Source organism: Stegostoma tigrinum, chromosome 17, assembly GCF_030684315.1.
Source record: "Stegostoma tigrinum isolate sSteTig4 chromosome 17, sSteTig4.hap1, whole genome shotgun sequence".
NCBI classification, from domain to species: Eukaryota; Metazoa; Chordata; class Chondrichthyes; order Orectolobiformes; family Stegostomatidae; genus Stegostoma; species Stegostoma tigrinum.
This window is the reverse complement of record NC_081370.1, coordinates 30,145,393-30,158,474: the sequence shown is the minus strand read 5'-3', so window position 1 is coordinate 30,158,474 and position 13,082 is coordinate 30,145,393. Positions and strand designations below refer to the sequence as shown.

The window sequence follows — 13,082 nt, the reverse complement described above, 5'->3', positions numbered from 1 at the left end:
CTAAAGAGTCACGCCGTCAGTCTTATTTTCATAAGAAGTTCATATGGTGCTGGACTATTTTGGCAGCTCAAAAATGTAAGTTTGATGTCTTTGGGGTTGTCTGGCAAAGCTTCCATTGTATACACTCCTCTTCTGTCATTGGCTTGAGGATATCTTAGTAAGCTGTATGATGTTGTGAATCTTTTAAAAGTATTCATTGGTAATATTCATGGCTGGGATTGAGGCTACATGATCTGAGATACCATGTGTTGCTAATATCTCCTTCAGTGATGTCATTAATGTTTCAGAAATGTGATCCTGCAGTTTCTTGTCTTCTATCCAACTGAGCCAGGTGTCCACTATGAGCGAGAACATCGTTCTTGTGTGTTGTATCCATGAGAAGACATTCCACCGGTTTATGATGGAAATGAAAATGACATCAATGGTTTTCTTTTCTTTAAATGGTGATTAGCACATTTAAGGAAGCAGGATGTCATTTCTTCCAATGATCTTGAGAATTTTGGCCACCAAATAGGATATTGTGCTCTGGCTCAACATTTTGTGATGCCCAGATATCCCTGGTGCATTCAGTGCAGTTTATTGAGCCTTTAAACTTCCAGAAAGCCAACATGGGCAAGGTAATATCCTGCTGATTACCACTTATTAACCCCTTGGCTTCTAAAGCAGTATGGCTCCATGTCTTGTGTCTGCTGGGACAGATCAGACAGTAGGCCACATGTTACCATGAATTTGTATAATAGGGAACAAGATCATGTGACATTGTGTCAATTGTGTTTTCAAATAAATCTGTTGGGCTATAATCTGGCGTCGTGTGATTATTGACCTTGTTCAACCCAATCCAATACCGTCACCTCCACACCATCACTGTGATGATGTACACGGTTTCAGATTAGCATAATGTTCAGTTTGATTTAACCATCATACTATGTCTTTCAAATCAGGTGTCAAACTGAAGTTTTAACTTCCTAGCCAGGCAGATGTGAAAAGATTCATCAGACAAGAGGAAGGACTGTCCTTTAACCAATATCACCGAGGTTATCTCATCATTCATTCCTTTGTTGGATGTGGATCATTGCTGTGTAGCCTCAACCTGGGTCAACCAACTTCACAAGTTATTTCTTGCTTGTAACATGCTTTGGAAATTTAATGAGGATGTAATAATGCATTACACGAATGTAATTTCTTGCTTTGATTTACTTTGACAGTGAATTATTTTCATAGATAGATATTTGGTCATTGTTTTGGTCATTGACTATCTTATACAATCACAAACTAATACATCCAACAAAGAAAATCACCAAGATTCCAAGGAGGTTCAACTGTTCTCCAATTGTAAACTTGAGGGACAGTTGAGGAATTGTGCAAATTTCAGAAACTGCAGATCCAGCCAGCAATTGAGATTCTGGCACAATTGTTAGATTATTTGCAAATGGAATTTTAGAGTTATCATTTTGTCTATTTAAACACACAAATGCCAGGAAGTATTTATGACCATGGAGGTTGCTGTTTGCTTGATTTTTGGTTGTCCAGAAGTTCTTAAATGCAAACTGGGAAAATATGAATTGTTTTCTTTATCAACTATGTGTGAAATATGGGCTAATAGGGATTAGAAAATTGGGTGGCTCATTGTCCCCCAATCTCTTTTTCCCCACAAAGTTTCTGTCCAGTTTGGCTCTCTCTCTCTGTTCATCACTCTTATCGTTTTAGAACAAAGATGAACCAAGTAGTTATTGAATATGCTAAGAAAATGTCTTAGTTTTTGAATATTAAAGCAGGTGTCCTCTTAAAATGAAGGCGAAGAATTTCACTCAACTTGTTTAAGATCTTATTTAAAAAAAACAAAGTGAACCACTTTACATGCTTTTCTTTAAAACAAAACGTAACTTACACATATTTTTAGATTTTTATTCATGCAATGTTTGGAAATTGCCAGAAATTGAAATTGGTGCTGGGGTAGGCTGGAGGTTGGGCGTTTTACTGCTAAGAGGGTGACAGGATGCAGCCTGGAGGGAAGTTCGACACATTCCTACAATCTCAATTTATTATTAAAAATGAGACAGGCAGCCAATAAATTCAATCAATTGGCCAATTAGTGGTCACTTACTGTCATTGCTGATATTTTACCTTACTTGTGTTGAGGCCAAAACTGGAGGGGGAGACCACTTGGCAAACCCCATGGTGACCTTTCAGTGAGTTCCTGGAGAAAAAGGCCTTTCTTTTAGGTCACGCCATTGCTGATGGAAGGATATCCAGTGGCAGTAGCAGTCTTTGAAGCTGTGATGCTGCTGGAGTGTTGACTCCACTGTGCCTCCCTGCTTGAGCCTGATTCATTGGAAAACAGAAGGCTTCACACTTCACGGGTACCTCGACACAAAGGTGTCCATACTTCTCTTCTACACTTTCGGCAATGGAAATGTCCACCTCTATCGATGGAGCTGCTGAGGTCTCTGACCTGCTGGAGCAATAATTGTGCTGGCTGTTCCGAGAGGTGGGCAATATCTTCAATTGGATGGTGGCTCTGATAGCAGCAGCCTCTTAGTAAGTCACCTTGGGGTCCCATTGTCAACCTATCGTTGAATATTCATGATCAAATTCACCCCACCATTTCCTCAATCCATGCAACTTTGGTTGAGCTCAGAAAATGGTTGGGAGGATAACACACTGTTAATGTCAATAAGTTCTATTCAGCATTCAGCCACTGGAAAAGAGACATGGGAATTATGTCACTGGCTGTGAGGACAGGTACTAAGTGCATTTGAGGATAACACAATGAGGCTGAGATAAATCTATCGAGAAACTCACTATTCATTTGCATTGCAGATCAAATCTAATGGGCACCAAGTTTACAGTCTATGATAATGGAGTGAATCCGGAAAAAGGAAGTTCAAGCCTAGATGCAAGTAACTTACGCCAAGAACTGGCAGCTGTTTGCTACGTAAGTATTTCATTACAACAGCATGCTTGCAATTACTCCACATTTGTGATCAGTAAGTCTCTCTAGTATCTGCCTGAAGACAGTACATCTCTGGCAGAAACATCATCGTATCCAAACAGGAGTGTAAGAGCACACCACAGAATATAATAATTCATAGGTACCTTGGGAGCAAAGGAATGTTGGCCATTCAACCCGTCAATCCAACTCTGCCAGTCAATAAGATCATGGATGATCATCTACTTCAATACCACACTATCCCCATCTTCCTTTACATTACAGGTATTTAGAAGCCTGCTAATCTAAACTTTAAAGAGATGCAATATGTGAATCTGAACAGTCCTCTGGCATCCAGAATCCCAAAAATTGAAACTCTTCTGAGAATAGAAAGTTCTCCCCACCTCAGTCCTAAGTGACTTGACCCTCGTTTTGAAAGTGTGTCCCCAGTTCCATTATTCTGTTACAGTGCCGATTTTCAATTCACCCATCTCCTTGCTATTTCAAGCACTTAAACATGGGCAACCTTAAAGCTAAAGAAATGGTCTATGTACAAAGAATTTTCTTCTTTCTGAGGGAAAATTGTCGGCGATGTTACAAGATGCCAATGGGCCCTCCCATTTGCCAGGAAGTCAGGGGTGGGGGTGGGGTGGCGGAAGGATGATGGATGGTGGGGGAGCTACTGTGGATTGTGAAAGCTACAGCCAGGTTTTATGATCTTTAGGTGGTTTTTGCCTGCTCTGGGGTTTCTGCCCTTTTAAGGGAGGATGTATCACCCCGTTCAGCTGCTGGAAGCTTTCCAGTCTCAGCAGTGCCACTAGGAGAGGTGGCCATTGCTAGGGCTGCAGCTGGCCCAGAGTAATAAACATGGAAAAGGTCCCATCTACAGGGTAACTCGTCAGGAGGGTCCCATTTCCTTGAGTCTGCAAGATGTCTGCTCAGGTATACCTAGAATTCACCCATATGACAATGTACCCAAACTTCACTGGTAAAATGTGAGTGAGGGTGGGGAGATGCCTAAAAGTGACCCTTTTCCTACCAATTAAGGACCTCAACTGACTTGAAGGTGGGAAAGCTAGCCACTCTCTTCTTGCAACCAGTAAAATGTCAGCAGCAGCAGCAGGAAGAGGGAGCAGTAAGTGGGAGTATTGTAGATTTAGATTAGTTTTTACTGTTACAAGCTCAGTGAGCCGAAGGGTCCCTTTTATACTGTGTGATTTTATGATTCCATGAGCTCACCATTCCATGATTTGGTACTCTCACTACTTCCCAACATTCTCCTTGAAGCTGTGCAAAATCTTGTCCATTGTTTTATCTCTGTGGACAGTGAATGTGAATTGGACCACATGTTCCATTTTGAATCAAGTTAAATTTAACACTTCCTTACCTTTGCTTAATGTCAGTTTGAAGCAGTGAGTGAGGCTAAACAGACATTGCTCCAATTTTTATAACTTGGGAAATGGTGTGGGAAATGATCTTGGGAAATCAGCCCACTACTGATTTTGGTAAATTCACAACATGTCTATATGAGAGTGAGAGAGATGATGTGAACTTGGTTAGAGGGAACTTGATCAAGAAATTGCTCTTGACACAGAAGTGGTGGATTTGAAAGCTGTTATATTGAAAAATCTTGAGGAGGGTGTAGATGGAGTGATGGAATGGGAGACAGGTGAAAATTACACTTTAATGTGGAGAAGTATGAAGAAAAATAAGTAGATATCTACATTTAATGGAATTGCTTGAAAGCTGTGAAAAATTGATCTTGTGATTAAGATACACGACTTCTGACAAAATGAATACAGCTATATAAGTTGTTCTAAAGGTTGACTGTCCTTTACAAATGCTACATACAAATACAGAGTGCAAGGGTAAGGTAATAACTATCAGTTTAGATGAAGCATTGATCAGTTGGCATACTATGTGCTATTCTGTACGTGGTACTGTAAAGGGGATGGAATATGGAATAGGTGACACCTGGACTGCGATACTTCAGTTAAAAGAAGGAACTTGATGACTGGTACTCTTTACATTGAAGCTTCTAGTCTAGAAGGAGAAAATGGCAAGTTTTTTTTAAATGATTGAAGGTTCAAATAATGAATATGAAAGGATGACTGAAGAATCATCAATTTAAAATAGCTGCTGAGAAAGTGAGGGGAGAGCTGGATTAAGAGAAATTTACTTAACCAGGAAATAATTTAGATCACAAAATGCATTGCCAGAGGTTAATCCATCGTGACTTCGAACAAAAAATTGCTTAAATATTTCAAGCAGCAGAAAGTGGAGAGATATTGAGACACAGCAGGGCAACAGGACTAATTCTGAACTGTTACAGCAAAGAACCAACACTCTCTGTAGGTTATGTGGAACAGTCCCTCTTCCGCACCTACACAGGCACCAAACTCCACCTCATCCTCCTTTACATTGCTGACTGTATCGACGCCGCCTCTTGCTCCCCAGAGGAGCTTGAACAGTTCATCCACTTCACCAACACCATCCACCCCAACCTCAAGTTCACCTGGGCCATCTCCAACACATCCCTCACCTTCCTGGACCTCTCAGTCTCCATCTCAGGTAACCAGCTAGAAACTGATGTCCATTTCAAGCCCACTGACTCCCACAGCTACCTAGAATACACCTCTTCCCACCCACCCTCCTGCAAAAATTCCATCCCCTATTCCCAATTCCTCTGCCTCCACCGCATCTGCTCCCAGGATGAGGCATTCCACTCCCGCACATCCCAGATGTCCACATTCTTCAAGGACCGCAACTTTCCCCCCGCAGCAGTCGAGAACACCCTTGACCACATCTCCCGCATTTCCCGCCACACATCCCTCACACCCCACCCCCGCCACAACTGCCCCAAGAGGATCCCCCTCGTTCTCACATACCACCCCGCCAACCTCCGGATACAACGCATCATCCTCCGACACTTCCGCCATCTACAATCTGACCCCACCACCCAAGCCATTTTTCCATCACCACCCTTGTCTGCCTTCCGGAGAGACCACTCTCTCCGTGACTCCCTTGTCGGCTCCACACTCCCCTCCAACCCCACCACACCCGGCACCTTCCCCTGCAACCGCAGGAAGTGCTACACTTGCCCCCACACCTCCTCCCTCACCCCCATCCCAGGCCCCAAGATGACGAACCATATTAAGCAGAGGTTCACCTGCACATCTGCCAATGTGGTATACTGCATCCATTGTACCCAGTGTGGCTTCCTCTACATTGGGGAAACCAAGCAGAGGCTTGGGGACCGCTTTGCAGAACACCTCCGCTTGGTTCGCAATAAACAACTGCACCTCCCAGTTGCGAACCATTTTAATTCCCCTCCCATTCTTTAGATGACATGTCCATCATGGGCCTCCTGCAGTGCCACAATGATGCCAGCCGAAGGTTGCAAGAACAGCAACTCATATTCCGCTTGGGAATCCTGCAGCCCAATGGTATCAATGTGGACTTCACAAGCTTCAAAATCTCCCCATCCCCCACTGCATCCCAAAACCAGTCCAGTTCTTCCCCTCCCCCTACTGCATCGCAAAACCAGCCCAGCTCGTCCCCTCCCCCCACCGCATCCCAAAACCAGCCCAGCCTATCTCTGCTTCCCTATCCTGTTCTTCCTCTCACCCATCCCTTCCTCCCACCTCAAGCCGCACCTCCATTTCCTACCTACCACCTCATCCTGCCTCCTTGACCTGCCCATCTTCCCTGGACTGACCTATCCCCTCCGTACCTCCTCACCTATACTCTCCTCTCCACCTATCTTCTTTTCTCTCCATCTTCGGTCCGTCTTCCCCTCTCTCCCTATTTATTCCAGTTCCCTCTCCCCATCCCCCTCTCTGATGAAGGGTCTAGGCCCGAAACATCAGCTTTTGTGCTCCTGAGATGCTGCTTGGCCTGCTGTGTTCATCCAGCTCCACACTTTGTTATCTTGGATTCTCCAGCATTTGCAGTTCCCATTATCACTGATTCCAGAGTTGAGAGGGTTGGACTATGAGGAGAGACTGAGTAGGCTGGGATTATATTCATTGGAATTCAGAAGAATGAGGGGAGATCTTATAGAAATGTATAAGATTATGAAGGGAATAGATAAGGTGGAGGCAGGGAGGTTGTTTCTGCTAGCAGGTGAAACTAGGACTAGAGGGCATCGCCTCAAAATAAAGGCAAGCAGATGTGTGACTGAGGTCAGAAGGAACTTCTTCACCCAAAGGGTTGTGAAACTGTAGAATTCCCTGCCCAGTGAAGCGGTTGAAGCTACCTCGCTGAATGTTTTTAAGGCAAGGCTAGATAAATTTTTGAACATTAAAGTAATTAAAGGTTATGGTGAGTGGGTGGGTAAGTGGAGCTGAGTCTCAAAAAGATCAGCCATAATCTTATTAAATGGCGGGGCAGGCTCGAGGGGCCAGATGGCCTACTCCTGCTCCTAGTTCTTATGTTCTTATGATCTTACCTCGAACAAAGCAGCTCAGACAATTTTAAAGAGTTCAACATCGTCCAGGACAAAGCATCCCCTTGATCAGCACCACACCCACCGCAATTAACATTCACCCCTTTCACTGCAGGTGTATCATCTCTGAGATGCACTGTAACAACTCACCAAGGCTGACAGTACCTTCCAAACCTCTCCCACATAGAAGAACAAGATGCATAGAAACACCACAATCTATTAGTTTTTTTCCAAAGCACTCACCATCCTGACTTGGAGCTATATTGCCTTTTCTTCATCGTTGCTGTGTCAATATTCTGGAATTCTCCTCCACAATACACTGAGAATGTCCCTACACCCAATGATTGCGACATTTAAGGAAAGGATTTTTCCACCACAGGGCTGTGAGTCATTAGAACCTCTTGTCACCCGGAGACCAATGGGGGGCAGGCTCCTTGTGTATATTTAAGGCTGAGGTAGATAGATTCCTGATCATTAGGGGAATTGAAGGTTTGGGAGAAATCACAGGAAAGTGAGCATGAGGAATGTCGAATCAGCTGTAATCCTGTTGAATGGCAAAGCTGGGTCAAGGGCCTGAACAGCCTAACCTCTTCCAATTTTTATGGTCATATGGTCTTACTACCACCTTCTCTGGGACAATTAAAGATGTGCAATAAATGCTGGCTTATCCGATGACAGTCATCATATGAACAATCTTTTAAAACACTGTAAAAGGCGTAGAAAGATGAACATATGCAATCAATATCATAATATTCTCCTTCTTCATTTCAGGTACAGCTGACATTATTAACACGTACTTTTTATTCATTCCAAAGCACATTATTCACTTTCAAAAAATTACTTGTTAAGGAGTGGTGTTGTGCATGGCCTCAGATATTGAAAAATCTTCCACGATTTGGATGATGCCAATGAAAGCACATACCGGTGGTGGTCCTCAGCTGTAAAAGGAATAGGCTTACAGTTTTCCATAGATATTAATCTACCTGATGGGAAAAATGAGGTTTCACCAAAGTGAAGATCTGCATCTTGCATTGAACCACAGAGAATGTCACAGCTTTTTGCCCCAAATGGTTTATTGCAAAATTTCTGCTTTATATGAGCCACTAATTAATTGAGGCATTGTTATAGAAAATGCACCAGTTAATTATAAATGACAGTTAACTGCTATTTTTGTATACAAATTTTAACTCACACAGCTTGACTCTCAAGTTGATGACATACCGTATAGATGTTTTCTCTTAATTTGGATGTTAATGCTGGTTGTTGCCTTTATTACACTTTAGACCAGGTTGCAAAATGGTTTGATTCAGTATCAGGAGCAGAAAGTGTGTTTAAGTGCACCAGTCTTTCTGAAAGATTCATCAATAGGCGTTCATAGAGTCTGTGAGAATAGAATTTAATAGAATATATGGTTAAATATTTTTGTTATAATGTTTTGAACTGATACTCACCTATTTAATTGAAGTGATTATTCCCAAGACTAAGATGTGCCAGCAGTTTCCTGTTCACTGTTTTAGACCCCTCCATGCCACACTAATGCTACAGCTGAAATCAGGATTGTTTTAGGATGACAACTGGTGGATTCAAAGTTGGTTCCACATATTTTTGGCAAATCCTACTATAGATGTTCACAAGGCAGAAATATGATAGTCCTGCAATTCTGCCAACTATGTCTCCATCTTCATGATTTCTCATCATGAAGAAAGTAGTGGCCTCAGTCTCACACAAGCTCTCTAAATTTGGAGCTTTCTCAGAGGGGAGAAGTTAAATAAGACATTTAATTTTGTCATCTCAAATATACAACCCCAGGGACAAGCTGTACACAGGTCCCTTCACAATATTTTAGAACATGCCATTGTTACATGGATCCAATTCCATTTGCTTAAAAATACATCTTGGATATAGTCATTTTGCATTTGAGTGAAATGCAATTTCTACTGACTTCTCTGAGCCAGAAATCTCTCAGGTGTTGTCATTCACTTGGTATTTTCTTGACTGTCCTGACCCATCATTTCCCTGTGTTGTACCAACAGCTTCCTACGAACACTTCCAATTACTATCAGCATAGCTTTTGTCTGCTCTGTTTGCTTGTTCAATCAGTGGCATTATTAATTTGATAAACCATCATGAGTGCCTTTGTGAAGACTTGGCTATATTCATTGTTAATATCTAACTGTTGTACATTACTTAAATCAAAATAGCTTTGTTTTCTTCTGCTTAGGAAACAAATGTTCTGGGTTTCAAAGGACCTCGGAAGATGAGTGTAATCATTCCTGGCATGAACATGGATCATGAAAGAGTGTCCATCCGGCCTCGCAATGTAAGTTACAAGACATCAACAACCTCAATCATGCAAGACCTCTCACAAAAGGAGGTAGTACAGTTAAGGCCAATGATAGAAATAAGGGGCCTGGTGCTTTTCCTGCTTCTCGGCTCCTAATTTGCATCTTTCCCAAATGTTCCCACTCACATTGTTCAGGTTCTCAGAATTGGGAAACATATTCATAGTGATGTTGAATTGTTTTAGCAAACTGTCTTAGCTTTTGTACTGTATGCCTCTACTTATTAAGCCCATCAAAAGCTCAGGTTTCAGTATGATACACTTACAACCATTGCTCCGTCAGATTATTACACACAACATGGTCATTCATTTCATGCAGCCCGATAGCTCTGTTGAAATTGGCTCTACTCAAAATGCAGACAGCAATATCCAAAATAAGTAAGCCTTACAAATGCTACAACGCACAATCCTGTGCACAAATGAGAAGACCCTGAACGGTCAGTGATATTTTCTATTGTCACATGACTCTTCTTTTCACTTGCGAGTTTTAAAAGTGGCATAAATTTCCAGTAACTTATCAGCAACATATTTACCTGCAATATTGTATTATTGCTCTCTGCAAAAGTGTGCTTTGTTAAAAGAAAAATGATGCATTGCATTGAGTGATAAATATTTTCTCATTTTAAATTGAAATGAACTATACACAGCCAGCATAGCGTGTACAATAAGAGAAAAATATATTGGAAATCTTAGAACTTGAAGATATAAACTGAAACTGTTAGAAATACTCAGCAGGCCAGGCAGCATTTGTGGAGAGAGAAACAAAGTGATTACTTCAGATCTAACAGAGCATCAGTGTGGAGTTTGGCAGAGTTACTTGGGGCTGTCCATGTATGACTGAAACCTTGGTTTACCAGGGATGTCTGTCTATCACTTAACGGTAAGGGAGCTGAACTGTCCTGATTTACTCCTAAAACCAAGCAATGTAGCTTTCCAGGGGTCAGAGATCATGTGAACTGCAGATGCTGGAGAATCCCAGGTAACAAAGTGTGAAGCTGGATGAACACAGCAGGCCAAGCAGCATCTCAGGAGCACAAAAGCTGATGTTTCGGGCCTAGGCCCTTCATCAGAGAGGGGGATGGGATGAGGGTTCTGGAATAAATAGGGAGAGAGGGGGAGCCGGACCGAAGATAGAGAGAAAAGAAGATAGGTGGAGAGGAAAGTATAGGTGGGGAGGAAGGGAGGGGATAGGTCAGTCCAGGGAAGACAGACATGTCAAGTAGGTGGGATGAGGATAGTAGGTAGGAGATGGAGATGTGGCTTGGGGTGGAAGGAAGGGATGGGTGAGAGGAAGAACAGGTTAGGGAGGCAGAGACAGGTTGGACTGGTTTTGGGATGCAATGGGTAGAGGGGAAGAGCTGGGCTGGTTGTGTGGTGCGGTGTGGGGAGGGGACAAATTGGGCTGGTTTTGGGATGCGGTGGGGGAAGGGGAGATTTTGAAGCTGGTGAAGTCCACATTGATACCATTGGGCTGCAGGGTTCCCAAGCGGAATATGAGTTGCTGTTCCTGCAACCTTCAGGTGGCATCATTGTGGCACTGCAGGAGGCCCATGATGGACATGTCATCTAAGAATGGGAGGGGGTGTGGAAATGGTTTGCGACTGGGAGGTGCAGTTGTTTATTGCGAACCGAGCGGAGGTGTTCTGCAAAGCGGTCTCCAAGCCTCCGCTTGGTTTCCCCAATGTAGAGGAAGCCACACCGGGTACAATGGATGCAGTATACCACATTGGCAGATGTGCAGGTGAATCTCTGCTTAATATGGAAAGTCATCTTGGGGCCTGGGATAGGGGTGAGGGAGGAGGTGTGGGGGCAAGTGTAACATTTCCTGCGGTTGCAAGGGAAGGTGCCGGGTGCGGTGGGTTTGGAGGGCAGTGTGGAGCGAACAAGGGAGTCACAGAGAGAGTGGTCTCTCCGGAAAGCAGACAAGGGTGGTGATGGAAAAATGGCTTGGGTGGTGGGGTCGGATTGTAGATGGCGGAAGTGTCAGAGGATGATGTGTTGTATCCGGAGGTTGGTGGGGTAGTGTGTGAGAACGAGGGGGATTCTTTTTGGGCGGTTGTGGTGGGGGCGGGGTATGAGGGATGTGTTGCGGGAAATGCAGGAGACGCAGTCAAGGGCGTTCTCGACCACTGTGGGGGGAAAGTTGCGGTCCTCGAAGAACTTGGACATCTGGGATGTGCGGGAGTGGAATGCCTCATCGTGGGAGCAGATTCGGCAGAGGCGGAGGAATTAGGAATAGGGGATGGAATTTTTGCAGGAGGGTGGGTGGGAGGAGGTGTATTCTAGGTAGCTGTGGGAGTCGGTGGGCTTGAAATGGACATCAGTTAGGGCCTCCTGCAGTGCCACAATGATGCCACCTGAAGGTTGCCGGAACAGCAACTCATATTCCGCTTGGGAACCCTGCAGCCCAATGGTATCAATGTGGACTTCATCAGCTTCAAAATCTCCCCTTCCCCCACCGCATCCCAAAACCAGCCCAGTTTGTTCCCTCCCCCCACTGCACCACACAACCAGCCCAGCTCTTCCCCTCCACCCACTGCATCCCAAAACCAGTCCAACCTGTCTCTGCCTCCCTAACTTGTTCTTCCTCTCACCTATCCCTTCCTCCCACCCCAAGCCGCACCTCCATCTCCTACCTACTAACCTCATCCCACCTCCTGGACCTGTCCGTCTTCCCTGGACTGACTTATCCCCTCCCTACCTCCCCACCTATACTCCCCTCTCCACCTATCTTCTTTTCTCTCCATCTTCAGTCCGCCTCCCCCTCTCTCCCTATTTATTCCAGAATCCTCACCCCATCCCCCACTCTGATGAAGGGTCTAGGCCCAAAACGTCAGCTTTTGTGCTCCTGAGATGCTGCTGGGCCTGCTGTGTTCATCCAGCCTCACATTTTATTATCTTGGATTCTCCAGCATCTGCAGTTCCCATTATCACTTTCCAGGGGTGATGTTTACTGCTGGAGGATAACAGTGAAGGAGTGTCTCAGCATTCTTTGCACTGATACATATGTAAGCATCTGAAGTAATCAATGCCCCCTCAAGGTATTCTCCAAGGAAAATGTGGACAGTCAGAAGTCTTAACACATTGAAATAGACCAAAGGAATTTAGTAAATATTCATTTCAAGTGTCGTGTTCCACTAAAGGTGAAGGTTGAGAAGCCTTATGTCTGCCTCACCTCCCCACTAAGGACTGGGCACATTCCCAGTTTATTGCCTATGGTCTCCTTTTGCAGAAGGAGATATGTTTTAAGGGTAATTGGAATGGGTTCATGAGCACTTTGTCTCCTTTGACAGATACAGTTAGTATTGTGAATCCCCAGAGCAGTGATTGTCCTTATAGTTTGGATGAAGTTAGGAATTGAAGGA

The 13,082-nt window shown here is 43.9% G+C and overlaps 1 protein-coding gene across 10 annotated transcripts in view; it reads left to right on the top strand.

Moving 5' to 3' along the window:
- Positions 1-13,082, top strand: part of tub (TUB bipartite transcription factor) — a 358,157-nt gene that overhangs the window by 328,582 nt on the left and 16,493 nt on the right. For all 10 annotated transcript variants that reach the window (XM_048546123.2, XM_048546124.2, XM_048546125.2 and 7 more), the window contains 2 exons: positions 2,821-2,935; positions 9,598-9,696. In XM_048546123.2, the coding sequence (XP_048402080.1) occupies positions 2,821-2,935; positions 9,598-9,696 (214 nt within the window). The remainder of the gene's footprint in view (positions 1-2,820; positions 2,936-9,597; positions 9,697-13,082) is intronic.